A 22,990-nucleotide genomic window follows, 5' to 3' on the forward strand; every position below is an offset into this window, starting at 1 on the left:
GCACAGAGGCTCCTGGCATGTCCCACTCAGGGTCGCATCTCTGGTTTTCTGGAATGCTCTACTCCTGGCTAAAAGCATAGAGCTTGGCCGTGGGATACCTCCCAGCCGAGCGGTCACCCAGAAGCGTGCTAGGACATCTAGGGTACTTGAAGGGCGTTACATGGCACCTTCTCTTTGGAATGGAAGTGGAGGTGTCTTAAACATGTCCCCATGCACAGGAAGTGGTAGGGCACGTGCCTGAGAGGATGCAGCTTCGGTCGGCCAGGTTGGAATTTGGACTCTACCCCTTGCTAGTTCTGTGACCTGGGGTGGGGTGCTCTGTCTAGTCTTGGTGCCTCAGTCTCTCTAGACAGAAAATGGGTGTATTTATATTTTTATTGAGTCTCTGATCATTGTAATGGTTACATCTGGTCATACCCTTTCCCCAACCTTAGAATCAGGTCCCAATTTTGGACAGGGTTCAGGGATCCGATATTTCCCTTTATAGGTCCATTCCCACATATCATTTATCCACCCAGGTTTTATTGAGTCACTGAGTCATGCAGGCCTGCTTATATAACAGTTCTCACCCATTGTGCTGAATTTGGTGGGGTGTTTGTTGGTATTTTGTTGTTGTTAATTCCCACCCGAGGATATTTTTTCAATTGATTTTTAGAACAAGTGGAAGGGAGGGAGAGAGAGAGGGAGTGAGAGTGGGAGGGAGGGAGAGAGAGAGAGAGAGAGAGAGAGAGAATCATCAATGTGAGAAAGACACATCTACTTGTTGCCTCCTGCATGCACCCTGACCTGGGGCTGGGGATTGAACCTACAACCCAGGTACGTGCCCTTGACTAGGAATCGAACCTGTGATCCTTCAGTGCGTGGGTCAGTGCTCTAATCACCAGCAGGGCTTTGTTGGTTTTTAATTCTTTCTTCCCCACAAGCAGCAGCAGAAGCAGGAGTGTGGCTTCCTCATGGTCATGTGCACAGCATTGGAGTCAGACTCCCCGGGTTTGAAGCCCAGCTCTACCACATCCTTGGAGCAGAATCTCAATCCAACTTCATATTAGAATCCACTGATCCCTGGGCCTCTCGCAGACTAATTAAGTCAGACCCTCTCTAGGTGGGACTCGGGCAGCTTCCCAGGCGATCCTCCTGTGCAGCCAAGGCTGGGACTCACTAACTTAGAACATCCCGGTGACACTGCCCAGACTCCTGCCTGGAACCTCCAGCTCTTCACAGAGCACCAGGCACATTTGGAGAAATAGATTTTAGAGGACAGTGTATAGTCCTGGCCTTCGTTACTGCTGTTGGTGCACCAGAAGGGCACTTTATTCAAGTAGTTGAAAGCACAGCCTTGGATGTATCTTTTTGAAAAATTTATTGATTTTTAGAGAGAGAGAGAGAGAGAGAGAGAGAGAGAGAGAGAGAGAGAGAGAGAGAGACATGGATTTGTTGTTTCACTTATTTATGCATTCGTTGGTAGATTCTTGTATGTGTCCTGGCCGGGATCGAACCCACAACCTGGCATATCAGGATGATGCTCTAACCAACTGAACAACCCAGCCAGGACTTAGGATGCACCTGTGAAAAGATGCTACAAGAGTCGGAGCATCAGGAAGTGCATCAGGGACCCGAATGGGGAGAGCCGATTCTCCTGGTCAAATTTTATCACCAAAGCCCAACTCACATGCATTAGAATGCAAGTCAGGGCAAGGTTTGGATTTTGTTTTCCATCTGTTTATTTTTCCCTCCACTCTCTGACTAAGAAAGTGAAAGTCTTGAAGATGATGTGCCAGGGGGAGATGTTTTTCTGGCTCAGCTATAAAGGTACTGAGCTTCTGGGTTTGATGAATTCTGATGCAGGCAGGAGTCCATCAATGCATGAACACCATGGCCCAGAAACTCGGCCTCTCCCCAGTGAACGCCAGACTGTTCCCCAGTGATGACAACTGGGGGAACTGCTACCCGAAGAAGGCAACGTGGAATGAGGATGTGGGTTGGGTGTAGACCTAAGTCTATAGAGACAGTGTAGGTGGAATTAACAAGCATTCAGTAATAATCACGTATTGAGAACTGGATTCCATTTTGTATGTAGTCTTATTTCATCTTCACAGCATGCATAAGGTTGGTAGCATTATATGCATTTGGAAAGGAAACTGAGCTCTGAGGAATTAAACTGCTTGGCCATGAGCCATGATTCCAATCCAGGTCTCTGACTCCAAAACACTCCTGTGTTCTAACAGTGATCCGAGGCTCCTAAGGTCGTGATTTGGTGCCCAGGTCTCCAGGTCCCAGCTCCTGAGATCAGTGTTATCCGGGGGGTGCTCTACTGGGAGATCAGAGAGGTCACATTTGGTCACATTTGGTCTAAAAACCCAGTAGGGACTGTGGAAGTGAGGGTCCCACCTTTCTCTGTGCCTCCTTGTCCAGCTGAGAAGTGTCCTGTGCAAAGATGTAGGTCAGGAATAATTTTAAAAATTAGAAGTTAACAGTACTAAGTGGACATGTGTATATGCATTCTCCCTCTCCCCCTCCCCCTCCCCCTCCCTCTCCCATCCCTCTCCCTCTGTAAGACCCTGAACATGAACTTACAGGATCAAGCTTCCCTTTCAGCTTCTTATAAAGTGTTAGCCAGCAGTGCTGGGGTTCAGTGCAGCCTCCTGCTGGTTCTGCAGGGGTGGGACTAGGTGAAATGAAGCAGTTAGAAGTTGACTGTGTATTCCGACCTCTCTGCTCCTGGTGCCACAGAACGCTGTGGACAGCACATCAGGAGAGCACCTGCATCTCTAATCTTGGCCCAGGGTTCTCTCTCCTGCACAATGAGTTTGGAGAAGCTCTGGGAGGAAGAGATGTCATATTTTCATTATTTCTTCACTGTCTCATTCTGATGCTGGTGCTGTCTCGATTCCCTGACTTCTTTGATAGGAGCCTTTCTGAGAGGTTTTGAAAGGCAGCAGCACAGACAACAGAATCTCTTTTATGCTTGTGACCTGGGCTGTAGGCTGACCCTTCCTTGTGGAAGTGAAGGAAAGGGAGGCCAGCGGTGACAGCTTCCTGCCCAGAGGTCAGTCTGCCTAGCAACCAGTGACACTTGATGCCATGGGGTCACAGCCTGTGGTGCTTTCTCTCTCTGCAGATTGACACACTATTATGAATGTAAAGAGTATTGCTGCTGCTCTGGAAAGGGAAATGTAAGGCCTTAAAGAGAGTAAGAGAGGGCAGGATGGAGAAGTTCACGGTCTGATCCCCCATGGACCATCGCTGGGCGCTAACACTGGGGACAGGAGGGGTCAGGGGGTGGGTCTTCTCCCTGAAAGCCTTCCAGCTAAATGTTGCAGATGGCCTGCCAGGCCCCTGATGTGTTTTGATGAAACTGTTCTGACACAAAGAGACAGGCAGGGGACAAGAGCACACCCTGGGATGTGCACCTGCATCCTGGCTTTTCTTTATTCCAACTGACAGACCCTCCCTCCCCACTTCTTCAGCTCCACTTATTAAGAGTGGTTGGGGTTCAACAGGGAATCCATGGAGAGAAGGGGTTGGCCCCAAGGTGGCCCTTCTCCAGGAGAGTCCTAATGAACAGGCGGGGATCCCAGCAGTTGAAGATGCCTGTCTGGGGCTTACTGAGCAAGAAGTCTCTGCCGGCTTTGGGAGGCACTATACTTTGGTGGAGTTAGAACCAGGAGAAGAGGTGAGCTCCCCCAAGGCCCGTGTGAGGATTGAGAAAGGCCTTGACCTACGAATGGAACTCAGGGGACACTGGTTTTTATCAGTATGAAGGCTTCTCTTGCTCAAATCCTATCTTTACCTCTTCATTCATTCATTCATTCATCCATCCATCCATCCATCCATCCATCCATCCATCCATCCATCCACCCACCCACCTACCCATCCATCCACCCACCCACCCATCATGCAGTCGTTTAACAGTGAACATTGGGGCCAGGCTTTGTGGAAACAAAGATACATAGGACACCATTTCTGCTCCCACGATGGGGTCATTCTTGGAAAGAAATGGACTGTGCCGAAGATGAAACTGCTGTGGGCCGAGTGCGTCAGGAAAGGCTGCCGGTCCTCTCTGAGCGGGGCGTCAGCCATCCAGCCGCTGGGTCGGCCAGGGTGGGAGCGGAGAGAAGGGTGTGAGATCAGGCAGCTCTCCCTGCAGATGCTTACTTCATAGACTTTTGAATAAGAGGTAGTTTGGGCAGTAGAGAGAGAGGGGCAAGGAGGTGATGGGAGCAGATATGCAGTAGTGGAGCCCCAGTAAAGAGCAGGGCTCCTCAGAAGCAAGTAGGAGCAGAGGGACTCTCCCCCTTCTCCCTCCTGCTGTCTCACCACCATGGAGAGAGTGGGCTGCCCCCTGCCCATCTCCTAAGGGGGACTTGCAGACCCACCCAAGAGGAAATGGGGTGCAGGCCACTCCCTGCCTCCTGGCTGGCTGTGCCACACCTCTGATCCATTCCACTCAGGTCCAAGAGGACTTGCCCAATCCACCTGCTTTCGCTTTCTTGAGTGTGATTTTTTTTGGATGTGATTCCTTCTCGCCTTATCAGGCCGCAGAGGGCTGTTCTGCTTTGGCTGAATTGGGGCTGACTTCATATTTCTTATGCGACTTGGCTTTGGGACCAAGACAGAATATCAATGCCAAGCTGCCTAATGGCCGCCTTTAGCATGTGTTAAAAAGCTAGTAAAATATTGCCTCCAAAATTCCTGGCCAGATTCACTTACATAAATATATAACATAAGGTCTCTCCCACAACATCCCGTCAGAGTTCACGAGATCGCTTTAACACCTGCCCTGTGAGGAGAGGTGCACAGAGCTTGTGTCCCGGGTGCCACCGGGGCTGACCGCAGACAGTGCCTGAGCTGCATGTCCCTTGTTCCCGGGGATAGGGTGGTGGGCTGTCTGCTGTCCCTTACTTAGCTGTGGAAGCACACCACAGGTTCCCTCTTGGGTGCACTTCCAGGAAAAGGCTTGTGTGTGTGTGTGTGTGTGTGTGTGTGTGTGTGTGTGTGTGAAAGAGAGAGAGAGAGAGAGAGAGAGAGAGAGAGAGAGAGAGAGAGAGAGAGAGAGACGGCGCCCAGCCTGTTCCTCCGTCTGCCTGTGCACCCGATTGTCTTCAGTGGGCTCTGTCTCATTTATGCTCTCAATCCCTGTTTCATACCATTTAAAATGATGTAAGCCTCCTCCAAACCTCTGGAAGTGGGGGTTGGAGGCTGCAGGTAAGTAGTAAAATAGTATTTTGATCTGAAAATGAGGGTGTTATAAGCTCACCATTTCTCTTTGGACCCCCGCGGCACGGCATCTGCTCTCATCCACTTCATTAGCGCGGCACACGGGAGGGGCTGCCCTGCCTGTGGCATTGTTGCTTGTCTGGCTTTAATGAAACTGCTCTTCAGGAATACATATTTTGCAGCCATAAGTTAATCTGCTCTCCTTCCCCTCCTGGGAAACCAGTACCTGTGCACGTTTCCATCCCCGCCCCCCCCCCCCCCCCCCCGCAGGTGCCTTTTTAGTTATATTGGCGATGACATCACCGGGCGGAGCATGGTGCATCTCTCCAGCAAGTCCCTGCCAGCAGTTTGCAAGAGCCATGGGGAAGGGTCCCACAGGGAGGAGATTTGGGGAACTTCCAAGTGAAAATGCTGACAAACATGGGAAAGCCGGTGCCGTGTCTCCGGGTGTATCACCGAAGCGGGAGACTTCTTTCTCTTCTTTCTTTAGCCAGTAAATGCCATTTTAAGGACCCTGGGAGTGGGGAAGGTGTGCCACTCGGGGTGAGTCTGCCTGGGTGAGTCCAGTTCCGAGGGAAGCTGTCTGCTTTCTGTTCTCCTTACTGTGTGTGCGGTGACAGTTTACTCACGCTTCCTGAGGTAAAGGATAGGAGAGGTCACTCAAAAGAGGATTTAGGTTCTGATCAGGTCCTTGCCACGTGATGAGGGGATAATGATTTCTGTGGGGATTCAGTTACCGATTGAAGGAGAAGGGGAACCTGCCTTTTACTGAGCACCTTCCTTTGTACCAGGTACTTCATAAATGATCGTTTTTGGAATCCATGCAACAGCCCTGTGAGGCAGATATTATCCTTCCGCTGTTTCAAAGTGAAAAGAAATGCTGACCACTTTACACATCGAATAGAATTGGGTTTTCAAGCCCTGTGGTCTGACCACAAACCCACTGCCTAGATTACATGAAAAGGGCACTTCCATTTTAAAATCAATCACAGCAATACTAGTATGTATGCGCACGCACACACACACATACTTATTGGGTGTGTATATGCATGTGTGTGTATATTTTTCTTTTACCCCCTTGCAACTCCCCACTCTCGCTGCCATCACACTAGAAGGCCAGCCACGTTGTCTGAATACCAGCAAGGCGCACTCTAGGCAAAGGCCGGCGGGTGTCCTGTGAGCCACACCCTTATGTACATTGGAAACAGCAGCAACCAACTTACCTGTCCCTGAAAACGGCTCCACCGTCCTCTTCCTTCCGCTCTCTCCCGTACACACCCTCACGGATGAAGCTCCTAAGGACACCCGGCGCCTGCTGCTACAGAACTGCCGGCTGGAAGGACTGAAACTGGCCCTAGGCTTCAGGGCCTCCCTGTGACCCGCACAGCCTGACGCAGAGCTCCGATAGCTGTGCTCCTGGACCACACCCTGCTCCACGCTCCCCTGAGCCTCCGGTGACCGGAGCGCTTCCGCGTGCAATGTCAGGAAGACCTCGAGTTCAAATTGCCCCCTGGAAAGGTAGCCAGTTCGATTCTGGAAAACTCACTTCACCTTGTAACTATGCGGACAGTTTACATCCAGAATAGTCAGTTATTACTCACTGTAGGACAAGGTCGGGTGATAGCAGAGTATGCAGAGCAGGGTTCTTTTTAAAGGAAAAAAGAAAGGGCGTGATGGAGATAACTGAAAGATGCAGCTTGAATCCCAGGAACCTTTGCATCCCTCTGTTTACTAGAAACATCTCTGAATTCGGGCTGCAGGCCTGACCGCTCTACATGGGAGAGACACATTGAGTCCTGTGTGTCTTTTTGTGTTTTCGCTTCACTGAAACAGTTATCTTTTCATTAATGCAGAGATGCTGCAAGGGGGGAGCCACCCTGGATGTGCTGTCCTTATGACATTGCCCGGAGCAGGCTGGAGTGGGGATTTCTATGCTAATCAGCAGGCGCTCCCTAATGAACACCTGCCCGCTGCCCAGAGTCCCGAGGGGCGGGTCCTGAATACAGCGGGCTTCCCAGCAGGCTGGCAGAGGTACTTTGCATTTCTGGAGGAGCAATAATTATGTACGCCTGTCAGAGCCTTCGCATCGGGCATCATTCAAATGCACGGAGGAGACTGGCTTCCCAGACTGATAGCAACCCCAACTTTTCTGAACCCAAGACAGCCTGTATCTTAGCAAAAGGAGGAAGAAACAATGTGTACATAAGAGGACAAGAACCAGGGAATAAACTAGCGTAAAGAATGGCATAAAGGGGGTGGGGTGAGGGGAGACCACTGGGAAACCAGAAAGGTTGTTTCCTAGGAGCCCCCTTCCCGGGTTAAGTGGCAGAGCTAAATGAAAGGAGAGAGAATGGGGGAGCAGCTGGAGGAAAGTGACTAAAGGAGCCGACTGTGACTGTAGGTGGCGTCAGGAGACGGGTCAGGAGGAAGAGGCGCACTGAGACAGGGCTAGGGATAGGGGGAGTCACTCCACACCTCCTTTCCTGGGTTTACACCTAACGTTGCCTAAGTTTGCATCACCGCCTCCTTCCTGGGCGCCAGGAGGCACGTGATGGGATTGAGACCTGGCCGCTCGCTCTGAGCATATGGCATCTGGTCCCGTCCAGCTCCCTGCGGCACCGCAGCCTCTGCCTGGCAGTTCTGTGCTTCAGACCGGCCTGGAGAGAGGGCAGGTGCCACCCCCTCCTGTGCCGGCTCCCCGGCCGGGCAGGTGCACGGATCAAACAATGGCCTTTGGTCTGTCCCACTGTACCAACACACAGCCTTTATTCGGTGTCTACAGCGTGGCAGGCAGGTGCTAGGGTGCGGGCTACAGTATGGCTAAAACCTCCCTGCTCACTGGGAACTTACTGTCTGGCAATGTTTTATTACATTTAGAAAAAGCAGCTTCAAACCCCTCCTGTTTGGGCTATGTGTTCTTTGCTGGGTCTGCACCCCAGGGCATAAAACCAAAGCTTCGGAGGCAGCCCCAGACTCAAGCCCCTCAGTGTCCTTGGGGGATTGTGACCTTGGGCACTAACATTTCTAAGCCCCAGGGTCCCTGTCCATAAACATCACAGGGCTGCTTTGACGATTAAATGAGATGGTATAAGGGAAGCTTGCAGCCCAGAACCAGCGGTGGGGCACGGGGGAGCAGCCTGTACAGGATGACTGTGCTGGCGGGAGGGGGGCAGCAGCAGCCGGAGGGGCCAGGACACCTGGACCTTCCTCGGGGGTGTGCCACTGACTGTTTTTTGCCTTCAAGGACCCCCTTGTCACTGATGCACTTCGTTTTGTGTTTTTTTTTTCTTCCTGCTTCCGAGCTTTGCAGCCTTTCCTGGTGTGACCCGCTCCGTCCCCACTTCAGTGGAATAGCAGGAAGGCTGGGCAGGCACTTGGGTCCTGGTCCCACCTGTGCTGGCAGCTGAGCTGACCTCCCTGGTCCCTGGACAGGCTCAGACCCCTGAGACTTAGGCTCCTCCCCTGGAAGTGAAGTGGGTTGGGTAGCTGATCTGTCTGGCTCTTCCCATAATCCGGCATTCGTGGGTGACCTCCACCCCCGCTACTGTAGGGTTAAGGTCTGCCAGTTGGAAGCTGCGTGCCTTGGGCAAGTTACTCCTCTCTGTGCTTCTGCGGCTTCTCTGTCAAATGGGGTAACCCTGGCATCTCCTTCTTGGGTGAGGATTGCCCCCATCCGTTCCTGGGCAGCACCTAGGGCAGCACTGGAGCCCAGGCTGCACCCATAAACAGAGATTTAGTGCTGACCAGGCTTAGACCAGCCTTGCTGATAGTCTGCCGCTGGTCACTCCTCAGCTGGATGGAGATAAACATTCGTCTCCTGTGCTGGGGTTCAGGTTGATGGGGACCTCCAAGATAGAGAGATGCTCCCGATGGCAGGACCCATGTAGCCTTAGGGCCCGCCCTGCCTCCCAACCTACCCAGAAGAGCACCGGCCCCATTGTCCTCCACATCAGCCTGCCTAAAGGAAGTCGCCTCCCAGAGGCCAGGAGCTGCCCAGGGAGGGCAGGAAGGGAGCAGCCTCTCAGCTAATCAGCCTGAGCACCAGGCGGGGTGGGGGTGGGGGGGAGGACTGGGCGGGGGGGGGGGGTTGGGGGGGAAGGGGGAGAATAGCCAGACCCTTGTGTGCAGAATGACCTCATGCTTTCTGTCCATCACTGGTGCCCCCTCCTTAGGGCTACTGAGCAGCCAATGAGCATTGTCTGCTTTTTACCCTGCCCCCAGGGGGAGGGCAGGGGCCAGGCTCCAGCTGCTCCAGGAAAGACAATAACAGGCAGGGCTTCTCTGCTCCTGCATCATTTCTTCAGAGCCACCCTTTCCCTCCCTTCAGGTTTTCAGGGAAGTTGGAAAGAAGGGCAGGCTGGCCATGCTCGGCACCTGACCGACCGTTCCTGCCTGCTCCACGGTTGCAGCGATGTTCACAGGGCAGGGAATGGCCGGGGCCCAGCAGTGCCATCAGGGTAGGCGGATGTGGCCCAGCCCTGGAGCTGTCACCTGGCAGCCCAGAGGTCACTGTGTGCAAAGCAGAGTGTCCAGAGCAGCCTCGGGGAGGAGGGAGAAGTGACAGGGTCAGTCTTCGGAGGTTTCTGAAAGCTGAGGTGGGAAATATCCAGTGTTGTAAATGTTTTAATATGGTCAGTTCAGGAGTGACAGTTCCTGTGATTTAGAATCTGGGACATGCCCAAGGGAATGGTGGGTGACAGGAAGGGGCTTGAGGGGAGAATTCACCCAGGCAAAAGCCACTGTGCCATAGACTGACCCAGGTCAGCTCTGAGACAAAGGCCGTCCACCTGCATGTGACTTCCTTGTCCACATCACTGTGCCTTAAAGACAGAATTCAAGCACTAATAACGGGCTTTCAACTGAGATCCAAGTTTACTCACATCTCAAAAACCAACAAATACTGAATTCCCTGTGATTAAGAAGTCTGTGCCAAGCGCTATGGCGCTAAGAGACCTTTGGGGTTTCAATCTGAGGGTGTGTATGAGTTTTCTGTGGCTGCTGTAACAAATCATCACCAACATGGTAGCTTAACATAACAGAAAAGGGATCTTTCACAGCTCCGGAAGGCAGACTTCTAAATCAGGCTGTCAGCAGAGCCACGCTTTCTCTGGAGGCTGGAGGGCAAAATCCGGTCCTCGCCTCTTCTAGCTGCTGCTGGCTGTCAGCCTTGCTTGACGGTGGCTTCATCAGTCCCAACTCTGCCTCTGTCCTCACATGGCCTTCTCTTGTGTGTCTTTGTGTCAAAACAGCCGCTGTCTCTCTCCACCCAGTTGCATTCAGGGCCCACCTGGATAATCCAGGATAAGGTCCTCTTCTCAAGAATCTTAATCCCAGCCTTTGTAAAGTTAGGTAATATTCACAGGTTCCAGGGACTAGAATGTGGGCATATCATTTTGGAGGCCACCAGTGGCCAACTACAAGGTGTAACAAGTCCTGTCACTCAAAATCCACTCACTGTGTTGATAGCAGCATTATCGACAGTAGCCAAAACAGGAAAGCAACCTAGTGTCCAGTGACAGATGACTGGATAAACAAAATGTGTTCTCGTCATACAACAGAATATTAGTCACCCTTCAAAAGGAAGGAAGTACATATACCTGCTACAACATAAATGAAACTTGAGGACATACGCTAAGTGAAATAAGCCATTCACAAAAGGATAAATATTTTATGATCCCACTTATCTGACACATCTAAAGTAATCAAATTCATAGAGAAAGTAGAATGGTTACCAGGGGCTGGTGGGAGGGGGAGTGGGAAGTTGTTGTTTAATGGGGACAGAGGTGTGTCTTACAAGATAAAAAGTTCTAGAGGTGAGTTGCACAACAATGCAAATAGACTTAACAGTACTGCACTGTACACTTAAAAATGGTTAGGATTGTCAATTTTCGGCTATGTTTATTTTTACCATAATTAAAAATGTTTTCAATTAAATTTATCTCAGCACAACAGCATGTACACCAAGGGTGAATAAGGTACATACATGTGGTAAACGTTAGAGGAATTCAGAGGAGAAAGACACGATTTGGAGGTGGGAGGGTCAAGGAAGGCTTCCTGGAAGAAGTGGCCTTAAGCAGGATACAATTTAAATGGAAAGGGGGAGGAGAGAGGGTGGAGCGAGCAAGGATATGGAAATAAAAATGAGATTGATTTTTGTTTTCTTTAGTCCAATGATAATAGATTGCACACAAATGAGTGATTTGATAGGTAACTGGGCAGAAGGGAGGTTGGCTAGGCAAATTGGGCCCATATTCAGAGTAGTCTTAAATATCAGGCTGGCATTTGATACCATTTACAAGCTTATTATCGTAATTCATAATGGACTCATAGAGCACTCTCTCTGTGCCAGGCATTGTCCTCTGCACCTTATGCACATGGATATTGACTCATTTAATCCTCAGAACAGCCTGGGATGCTATAATCATCGTCTTTTTGCAGCTGGGAAAACAGGCACCAAGAAGTTAAGTGACCTGCCTGAGATGGTGTAAGAAAGGTGGAATATGTTAACTTACTGATCTAAGAGATCGAGGTGGGATCCGGAATGGTCATAAAGTTTTTTCAAATGGGTAAACAGACCCTAGAGAAGGCTGGGCAGTTTTTAGGGAAGGAAGAAGCTACATTTAATAATAACATAAAGAAGAATATTTTCGGGCAGGAATTCATTTCATCAACCTAGTCCATCATTTCACAGGGAGATCACTGAGGCTCAGAGAGGTGATAAAGTTTGTCCGAGAGTCTCTGTCTGGGTGGTGACCATGTGAAGTTCAAAGTGGCAGTATAATGGGTGTGGGATGGTAAAAAATACTCTGTGGAGGACTGAGGGGTGCCAGGGTGCTACCTCATCAGATTTCTGTCCCCAGACTTTGCCCAAACAGCTCACAGAGAGCACCTTAAGGCTTGTCGTCTAGGTGTGTGACTTGAGCACTTCAGGGTCCTGTGCTGTGTGAAGTGTTCTTTTGTCATTACTGCCTGATCCTGTCTCTGAAGGAGGCGGAGAGGTAGGCAGGCCTGTTTTCCAGAGCCCTGTGTGTGCTGATCTGTGCATGGTTTCCCACTGGAAAAGTCCAGAGCCCTCGGGGACTCAGATCTGGGTGGCAGAGTCGGGCCAGTGATGACGAGGCTCCCAGACGCTATTGAGGGAATAAAGTTAATTACAGGCTGAGAGAAAGTCAGTCTTAAATGTACAGGGTGGGGCAAAAGTAGGTTACAGTTGTTCTTGGAAATAATGCAATAATTAATAAATAATAACACAGAAATAAACTCACATACTCACAACTGTAAACCTACTTTTGTCCCACCGTATAGTGACCTCATAGGGCCAGGACATCACCAAAGACCCAGCACAGGCTGCTTCTAACCCCAAGTGCCCAGGGTTGTCTTGCTTGGGCCCATGTTGAGGCCCTGCCCAGTGTGTCCTGTAGAACTTGACTGGGCTACTGCCTTCCTGGCCTCACTCCCGGCCGGATCCCTGCAAACTCCACAGATGTTTATAGTGCAAGTAATTGTCGAATTATAATCAGCAGGATTCTGTAAACATCCCTTCAAAGTACATAAGAGCATAAAGCTTTCTGCTTACCCAGCAATTTCTCTAAATTAGTTTAAGAAAAGTTTGGAACAATGTAGTACATTAATCATCATCGCGTCAAGGTAGGATATCGTCTTAGTTTGCAAGATCAGGAAATCACAGGGCTGATGCCTTAAATGCTTTTAAACCAACCGTACAGAGAAGTAAAGGCTTGGTGCCTGATCAGTCAGGATGAGCTAGGTTGTGCTGTTGATGACAGACAACCCCAAACATCTCAGCAGCTTCACAAGGTTTATTTCTCACTTACATTACACGTCCATCCATTTGGTGGGAGTGCTGTCACTGATGGAGCAGTCACCGGGAAAGAGAGAGGGTGGCTTCTTAAATTATTATTATTGAGGTGTAATTGATATGTAACATTATGTTAGTTTCAGGTGTACAACATGATGCAATAATGGTATAGGGTATGGCTTTCAAAGGGTCTTAAAATTTGGGAGTTGTAACATGCACATCTTCTGGGATCTGTTATCAACCCATTAAATGGGACTAACTTAAAGCATTTTTTAAGCAATGATAGGCATCCAAACGGGTGCGTCATTGAAAAGAGTGAGATCATGTTTATTCTGGCGATGATGCTGTTGCTCAGATCCTTTTGGTTGCTTTCAGCTTATGAGTCGCCACGAAAATTCATTTTTCACGGTAGAAATCCCAATACAAAGAGCTTTGTGTCAACAGGCTAAATCAGAGGGTTACGTCCCCATGGAAAGGCCAAACGCCCGTCTCCAAGAGGCTCCTAGGTGGCTGCATTACTCTGGTGACTTCCTCAGGGTGCTGAGTCAGACTTTTAGCTCTGTAGGCTCAGGGAAGACTCGCATTAACAAATTCAAAGTACTGGTTACATATAAATCAGTACCAATCTCTAAACTGTCAGTATTGATATCTGAATGCCAGTGTACTGGGTTCACTGAGTGTTGTAAGCCTCATCCAGACATGACCCCCAATCCCCAAGTCCAGACCATGATCCTTGACCGCTCACCCAGGAAGCAGAGGCAGCATGGCAGAGGGTTAAAGGAGACCTCTGACACCAGCTTGATTTCGTTGGGAATCCTGGCTTTGCTGTGACCCAGCTCCTGGCAGCTCCAGGTGAGAGTCTTCATTGGCAAAGGAACGACAGCCTCTTATTTCAGACTAGAGGCCCGGTGCACAACATTTGTGCACTGAGGGGAGGTGATTTCTCAGCCCAGCCCACGCCCTCTTACAGTCCGGGACCCCTTGGGGGATGTCCACCTGCCGACTTATGCCTGCTCCCCACAGTCAGACATCCCCCGAGGGGTCCTTAGTGTTGCTGCGGAGGTGAGAGAGGCTCCTGCCACTGCCGCTGTGCTCGCCAGCTTCTGACTGAGCAGCGCTCCCCCTGTGGGAGTGCACTGACCACCAGGGGGCAGCTCCTGCATTGAGTGTCTGCCCCCTGGTGGTCAATGTGCATCATAGCGACCAGTCATTCTGCCGTTCAGTTGATTTGCATATTAGGGTTTTATTATATAGGATGGTCCCACAAGCATGTAGGATGGTCAGCACCCATGTCTAAGACAGCAGTGCCTCAGCAAGGTCTTTGGAAGGATGCTATTTGAAGGAGAGCTAACTAGGTAATTTGAGTGTTTAATATGATCAGCTAAAGTAGCCCCATTGCTACCACATAAAAGGACCACACCTCCCCTCCCTTTGCCAAACTGCTTCTCCAACCCCTCCCCCCACACACCTTCCATTCACCTTGCCCTCTCCATGGAATGATCACTGTATTTACTCCTGTTATAATATGTTCCAGCCCTGAGAGTATACTCATGCTCCACATAATGTTTCAGTCAGTGATGGACCACATATTTGACCCATAAGATTATAATGGAGCAGAACAATTCCTATCGCCTAGTGATGTCATAGTCCTTGCAATGGTCTCAACACATTACCCACATGTTTGAGGTGATGCTGATGTAAGCAAACTACTGCTCTTCCAGTTAGATAAAAGTATGATCCACACAATTATGTACAGTACATAATACTTGATAATGAAAATACATAACTATAATACTGGTTTATGTATTCATTATGCTTTCTTTCATTATGGTAGTGTACTCTTTCTGCTTATATAAAAACAGTTTTCTGTAACACAGTATGCCATTTTGTGCTGGCAGCAGCCTCTAACATCTCGTGCTTACCTTGTCTCTTGATTGCCATCATTCTCTCTCGTGCTTGATTTAATCTCATGTTCTTTTGTACATTAACATGCTGTACAGGCTTGTAGCCTAGGAGCGTTAGGCTATGCCATGCAGCCTGGGTGTGTAGTAGGCTGTTCCATGCAGGTTTGTGTATTGCCCCACTCAATAGTTGCACAACAATGACATCACCTAAGGACACATTTCTTAGAATGTATCCTGATTGGTAAGTGGTGTATGACCATAAGTCTTTCTCTTCCTGGGTAAATTTATGTTTCTCTGACCAGTTCTGTTGAGATGTTGGCTTTAAAGTTTACCTCTCAAAGAGAAGGCAATCTTACTTCTATCATTTCCAAGTCGGGGCTGGAAACCTCACCATAATCCTCAAAACCCACAATAATTACTTTAGAGTCACACCTCATTTTATAAAACCAGTTTGACTCAGCATGCTCACCTCCTCCCCCCTCTCTGTCCCCATTCAGTACACTTGACTTCAAGTGACATTAGCCAATTGGAAAAAAAAATTCATTATGAGAGCAAGAAGATGTATTAATAGTGAGGATGCTTTTACAAATGGGACATGAGCTTCAAAAGCAAACCCCAAAGAGTATAAAACATGTTTTAAGGAATAGCAGGCATCATAGAAACACTGAGCCTATTTTGAAAGGGGCGACAATCATTTGGACAGGTAGATTATGCAATTTGAAAATCTGCCGTGCTGCCTTATATTCAGTCACAACCTGTCCATTAAATGCTTTGTATCTGGGCAGCCAGGTACCTGCTGGGGGTGGAGGTGGTGCCGGCAGCAGCACATAGCAAACACAGCTAGAAGCCTCAGAAGCCCCCTCATCTCGGATTCCACTTTGTAATTTATCAGAGATGTTCTGAGACGGCCACGTGTGCTGCAATGCACTCCTCCTGGTGGGTTGCCCGTATTTATGAAGGAGGGTCTTACATAAAGCCTTGCATTCCCTATTGGCCACAGATTGCTTTCTCGCTTTTCAAATTTTAGTGTGGGCGGAAGTATAGAATATTAGATGGCTTTGATTTATCAGGATGGGTTCTCCTGTCGATTTACATCTTCTGGGGAGAGAAAGCTCTGTCCTCAATTCAAACCCACTGCTGTCCTTTCCTGCTGTTTCACTGGTAAACTGGAGGTTGGTGAGGCCTGGAGGCTGGCGTCCTGTGAGCCCAGGAGTGAGGCAGCAAAGGGGAACCATCTGCTTTGTCTTTTTCAAAGGAACGTCGGCCCTTACTTTGTGCCCCTGGGAAAATCTAAGTCCTCACTGGCAAGCTACATGCTGCTCGTTTTGTATCTCCTGCAGTGCTGGCTAGTGCATTGCCTATATTAGACACTCAAATGTTGAACCAAAGGGAGTGCACCTGTCTTCGTCTGCTGGGGCTGCTGTAAAAAAAATACTAGTTGCTTAAACAACAGAAATGTATTTTCTCACAGTTCTGGAGGCTGGAAGTGGGAGATCAGGATCCACCCTGGTTGGGTTCTAGGAAGGGCTCTCTTCCTGATGTGCAAAGGGAAGCCTCCTCAGTGCGCCCTCTCACGGTGGAGAGATAGTGCAAGCAAGCCCTCTGGTGTCTCTTCGTATTAGGACACTAATCCCAACATGGGGCTGCCCTCCTCTAAGCCTAGTCATCTTCCAATGGCCCCGTCTCCAAAGATCTCACATTGGGGTTAGACTTCAACATATGAATTGTTTGGGGACACAGTGTAGCCCAGAACAGTGCCAAAAAAAAAGAAACAAGAAATCAAACTGTCATGTAACTCCTTTTTTTAACACCTTCACCCATTTCAGCCTTCCACCTCCTCAGCAATCACCAATCTGTTCTCTGTATCTATGAGTTATTTTTAAATTTTTTAAGGTTCTACATATAAGTGAGATTATAATGGCATTTATCTCTGTCTGACTTATTTCACTTAGCATAATACCCTCAGGTCCACCCATGCTGTTGCAAATGGCAGGATTTCCTTCTTTTGTATAGCCGAATAGTATTCCATTGTATATATTCACCATTTCTTCTTTATCCATTCATCAATTTTCGGACACTTAGGTTGATTCCATGTCTCAGCTATTATAAATAATGTGCCATTGAACATGGGGGTGCATATATCTTTTTGATTTGGTATTTTTGATTCCCTTGGATAAATACCCAGAAGTAGAATTGCTGGATCAAAGGGTAATTCTAAAACTGTCAAATAAACTTTGATTTGCATGTCTTATCCACTGTCCTAACAGAGAAGTGCAACAGAGTAGCCACCAGAAGAGGAAATATACTCAAGAAGGGTATAAATGCACATACATGTACATACACAAACAAGCATATGTTTTCTCTTCTGGAATCTGTTTTGCTCTGAGCTTGGAGACATGCAGCTAGTGAGCTTGGGATGCAGTAGTCATAGAGTAAAGGCAATGCGTTTGCATATACCTGACCTGGGAGCTCATTTAGAAATGACTTTTCCCTGGTAGTCCTGTGTCTCCATCATACAGAACCTGGTGGCTGTGGTCATATCAACATTGATGGACCCAAGCGAATGAGGTATGGATAGTGCAGACATCTACATGATTTCATACCTAAAGCCCTGGGAACTCCTTTACATTGGCAGAGATGCTTAGGAACGAGCTTATTATAAAAACCTACATAGGTAGGCCTAGCCAGTTTGGCTTAGCGGATGGAGCGCACCCTGTGGACTGAAGGGTCCCAGGTTCGATTCCGGTCAAGGGCACATGTCCAAGTTGTGGGCTCGATCCCCAGTGGGGGACGTGCAGGAGGCAGCCAATCAATGATTCTCTCTCATTATTGATGTTTCCAGCTCTTTCTTCCTCTCCCTTCCTTTTAAAATCAATAAAAAATATGTTAAAAAAGAAAAAACAAACTACATAGATAAAGGCTGATTTTTAATTGTTTTTCTTTCATAAAAAAAAAAAGGCTGATTTTTCCTTTGGAAAGGCAAATGGAAGGTGAATTTTCAGTTTATTCTTAAATAATATTCCCAAGGCCCTTTGGCCATAGCTTTAACATTTCTTGCAGGAAGATACTTTCATTGTTTGGATTTTTAATTATGGGAGCACATAGCGTGTTCAAGGGTGGAGCCAGGATTCAAATCCCAGTCCCAATACTTAAACAGAGATGTTTAGTCTCTGTGCCCCTGTCTCCTCCCTGTACAATGGCCTTAATGATGGGACCACCGTCTAGGGCTGTGATTAAGAGACTGGTATTTGTAAAGTGCTTGGAGCAAGGCCCGGCCCATAGTAAATACTGTATAAGTATATGTTAAATACATATATACAGCATAATGGATATTTTATAATATGTACTATATTGATTATATTAATATAATTATGATATATTAAACATATTTTAAATAAATATACATTAAAATACATATTACATATGTAACATAAAATATCTATATATATAAAAGCCCAGCGACCAGATTGGTGGAACAAACAGAATGACTGGAACAAACAGAACAACCAGAATGACCAGTGGCTATGACATGCACTGTGGCAGCCAACCAGCCTGATCTGGGCCCCCATCAGCCCCCAACATCCCGATTGAGGTGGGACTGGCTGGCCAACCTCCCATGGCCCCTCCCCCACACTGGCCCCGTCTGATGGGCCCCCATCGGGGCGGGCTGGCCAGACCCCACCTGTGCACAAATTCATGCACCAGGCCTCTAGTCTATATAATAATAGAGATATATGGTAATTGACCATCACTCCATGATGCCCACAGCCAATCAGGAGGGAATATGCAAATTAGTGGGACAAAGATGGTGGTGGCCACAGAACCAGCCAGAGCGGGCAGGAGGCTTGGGTCACCCCCGGCAATGGAGGAAGCCAAGCTTCCCACCTACCCTGGCTGGCTGTGAAGGAGGGGCCTGTGGGCAGCTGCCACAGAGCCAGGCTTAGCATGCAGGAGGCTTGGGTTGCTTGGGCCGGCCACTGAGGGAGGGGCCTGCAAACGGCCCTCAGCCACTCACCCAGGCTGGCCAGGCACCCCAGTGGGGACCCCCAACCTGAAGGGGGTGTGGCCAACCTGAAAACAGCCCTCAGCCCCTTATCCAGGCTGGCCATGCCCCCATGGGGTGAGGGTCCCCACTGGGGGGCGTGGCCAGCCTGCAAACAGCCCTCAGCCCCTCACCCAGGCTGGCCATGCCCCCCTAGCAGGCACCCTTACCACACGGGGGCGTGGCTGGCCTGCAAACTGCCCCAACTCCTCACCCAGGCTGGCACCGTCCCCAGTGGGGACCCCCACCCCAATGGGGGGGTGGCTGGCCTGCAAACCACCACAGGCCCCTCGCCCAGGCCGCCCTGCCCTCCAAGGGAACTCCCACCCTGATCCGGGACACTCTTCAGGGCAAACCAGCTGGCCCCCACCCATGCACCAGGCCTCTATCTATACTAATAATCTATACTAATAAAAGGGTAATATGCTAATTAGACTGGGATATCTTCCAGGAGACCTTCTGGACGTTCTTTTGGACAAAGCCATGGTGGCAGGGCTGAGGTAGAGGTGGTTAGGGGCCAAGAGGGGAGGACAGTCGTGGGTGATCAGCAGTTGTGGGTGACCAGGCCAGTGGGGGAGGGGTGTTGGGGGGTGATCAGGACAGTGGGGGGGGCAGTTGGGGGTGAGCAGGCCTGCAGGGGGGGGCCAGTTGGGGCAGCCAATTTGTGTGTTGGAGTGATGGTCAATTTGCATATTACTCTTTTATTAGATAGGATTATTAGATAGGATAGAGGCCTGGTGCATGGGTGGGGGCCAGCTGGTTTTCCCTGAAGGGTGTCCCGGATCAGGGTGGGGGCGTGGGGCAGCCTGGGCGAGGGGCCTGTGGTGGTTTGCAGGCTGGCCATGCCCCCCTGCGCCCCTAGCGGAGGCCCTGGTATCTGGGATTTATTTATCTTCTATAATTGAAACTTTGTAGCCTTGAGTGGAGGCCTGGGCCTTCCAGGGTGTGCAGAAAGCTTGGCTTCCTCCATTGCTGGGGAAACCCAAGCCTCCTGCTCGCTCCGTGGCTGCAGCCATCTTGGTTGGGTTAATTTGCATACTCACTCCTGATTGGCTGGTGGGCGTGGCTGGTGGGTGTAGCGGAGTGCTTGTTAATTTTCATATTACTCTTTTATTAGATAGGATATGTGTTAAAACATCCTATCTAATAAAAGAGTAATATGCAAATTGACCATCACTCCAACACACAAGATGGCTGCCACAAGATGGCCAGCAGGGGAGGGCAGTTGGGAGGGACCAGGCCAGCAGAGGAGGGAAGTTGGGGGCAAACAGGCTGGCAGGGGAGCAGTTAGACATCAATCAGGCTGGCAGGGAATGGTTAGGGGATGATCAGGCTGGCAGGCAGAAGCGGTTAGGGTAAGGTGACCAGATTTTAACATTGGTAAAGTGGGACACCATTGACTGAGGGTGGTTCTTTTTTTTTTTAAATATATTTTATAGATTTTTTACAGAGAGGAAGAGAGAGGGATAGAGAGTTAGAAACGTCGATGAGAGAGAAACATCGATCAGCTGCCTCTTGCACACCCCCTACTGGGGATGTGCCTGCAACCAAGGTACATTCCCTTGACTGGAATCGAACCTGGGACCCTTGAGTCCGCAGGCCGACGCTCTATCCACTGAGCCAAACCTGTTTCGGCCCAGGGGGTGGGGGGGTTCTTGATTAAAAATTTGGTCTATATTGTAATCGCTTTTGGTTTTTTTAATAAAAGGAAATTCACTTCTTAGATCATCGTTGGATTTGCATCCTCTTTTCTTACTCATTATGTTAAAAATCTAAAAAAAAATAATTTAAAATTATATTATAAATTATTATATACATATTGCTTAAAAACACAGTAAGTAGGTACATAATTACATGAACATATTTTATTGTTAGTTTATAAATTAAATTAATTTGATTGTTATAAAGTAACTATATTTTAAAAATTATTTTAATTTTAATCCTATATTTCTTTCTAAATAATAACAATACTAACTTGTATTATTTTTCCTCTGAATTTGCAGTAACATAAGTCATGTCACTTTCAAGGCCGGCGCTAGACTTTTTGCCACCACTATAAAATATAAATAATACGAGTACTGTCTGCTAAATTCAAGAAAATTTATGTATTTATGAAATAAATAAATAAATTACTTACCTAAATTATCTGAATAGCTGATTTGTAATGACATCACTTGTTTAACTATCTCACTAGCACGCAGTACAATGTGTATCGTCTGAGAGACAGTTACAAAATGTTTTCGTCGTTGCCAATCCCAAAAAATGCCATTGTTCATTAAGTCCAAACAATGGTGGTCGAATTCTAACAACTGATCAACAATGAGAACTTTGATAAGCAGTTCTCGATAATCAGTTCTCAACAATTATTTGTTATTATTAAAGTTTAACATTATAAAATTAACAAAAATAATATAAAACTCATATCCTGGCTAAATAGCCACATGGCCACCGAAAATCGTATATTCCCTTCCTGTTCTCCTGCCGTTCTCTAGCTTGTCATGCATTCTTTCCAAAAATCGGGACTTTTTTAAAATGCCACAGGACAAATTGTTAAAAATCGGGACTGTCCCACCAAAAGCGGGACGTCTGGTCACCTTAGGTTAGGGGCAATCAGGAAGACAGGCAGGCGAGCAGTTGGGAGCCAGCAGTCCTGGATTGTGAGAGGGATCCCAGATTGGAGAGGGTGCAGGCTGGGCTGAGGGACACTGCACCCCCCCTTGCACGAATTTCGTGCACCGGGCCTCTAGTATATTATAAAAATAGAAATGATATATGTTAACCTTTTGCACTCGGATGTCGAGGGTGACTCGACATGGTTAGCATCGGTAGCAGCTCGAGAAAAAAGCAAGCGACTGCAAAGGGTTAAACATATAATTTGTATATTTATTTTATATATATGTATATGTTTTTAAGTAAGGCATCTTCCTGTTCAGCTTGAAACGTTCTCTCGTTCTCTGTGGGGACGGAGAGCCCCAGGGCTGACAGCCTGTCCATGAGCGAGTGCCGTTTATAGTAGAAAAAACTAGGAATAAGGCAGAAGGTCTCCATCTGTATTTGGCTGTTTACTCAGTGGTGCCTTCATTGTCCACTCTTTTGGGTTTTATAAAAATCATCTGCATCGATGTACTAGGGCTTTGAGACATTGCATTTTAAAAAAATTATGTAAATCGGAAATTGCCTGTTTTAGGAAATATTATCTCTCATCACTTACCCTTTTTCCATTTTGTTTTCCCTCCAGCCCAAGCTTTTGGCCAAGGAGCTGCTTGACCTCGTGGCATCTCACTTCAATCTGAAGGAAAAGGAATACTTTGGAATAGCCTTCACAGATGAGACGTAAGTGCCCCATGAGCCCTCAGAACTTGACGGGAAACTGGAAATCACAACTGTCCCAACTGTCAGAATGAGCTCAGCTGCAGGCCACTTGGGTCCTGTGGTAAGGGGTCAGTCCAAGTTCATCATTTGAATTTCAAAGGCCTTGTGATCATGCCCGGAATGGCTAAAGGATATAATTAGGGTGATGCTCATATTGTTAAATTATTAGGTAAACTAGTTCCTATAATCATATTGCAGATTGTGTTCAGAACTGAAATGCTTTTTTGTTTGTTTGTTTGTTTTAAGTAGATTTGTATGTGTTTGTTTTCTATTAAAGTTAAATGAAAACTTCTGGAAAGTCAACTTTTCTCTCCAGTGTTGGAATAACAATAACAGGAAGTGAATTTTATGATAAATTCAAAATGAAAAGTATCTGTGCAGTTTCACTGTCTAAGCTGAAATAGAGAAAATAAAAATCAGGAATTCAATCACTCATCTGAAGAAAAGTACATTTGCTTTAAAGACCTTTCAGTTTGGCCCTATAAAGAGGTGTTTTACAACGCAAGTAAGAAAATCTTTACTAAAATTTCAATTTTCTTCTTTTTAAAAAAATATGTTTTTATTTATTTCACGAAGAGAAAGGAAGAGGGAGATAGAAACATTAATGATGAGAGAGAAACATCCATCAGCTGCCTCCTG

General features: G+C 47.9%; 1 protein-coding gene across 3 annotated transcripts in view; it reads left to right on the forward strand.

The window, feature by feature from the left end:
* Window positions 1–22,990, forward strand: part of FRMD4A (FERM domain containing 4A) — a 341,454-nt gene that overhangs the window by 152,851 nt on the left and 165,613 nt on the right. For all 3 annotated transcript variants that reach the window (XM_079778679.1, XM_079778678.1, XM_079778680.1), the window contains exon 3: window positions 22,218–22,312. In XM_079778679.1, coding sequence (XP_079634805.1) covers window positions 22,218–22,312 — 95 coding nt within the window. The remainder of the gene's footprint in view (window positions 1–22,217; window positions 22,313–22,990) is intronic.

Source organism: Cnephaeus nilssonii, assembly GCF_951640355.1.
Source record: "Cnephaeus nilssonii genome assembly, chromosome: 1".
NCBI lineage: Eukaryota > Metazoa > Chordata > Mammalia > Chiroptera > Vespertilionidae > Cnephaeus > Cnephaeus nilssonii.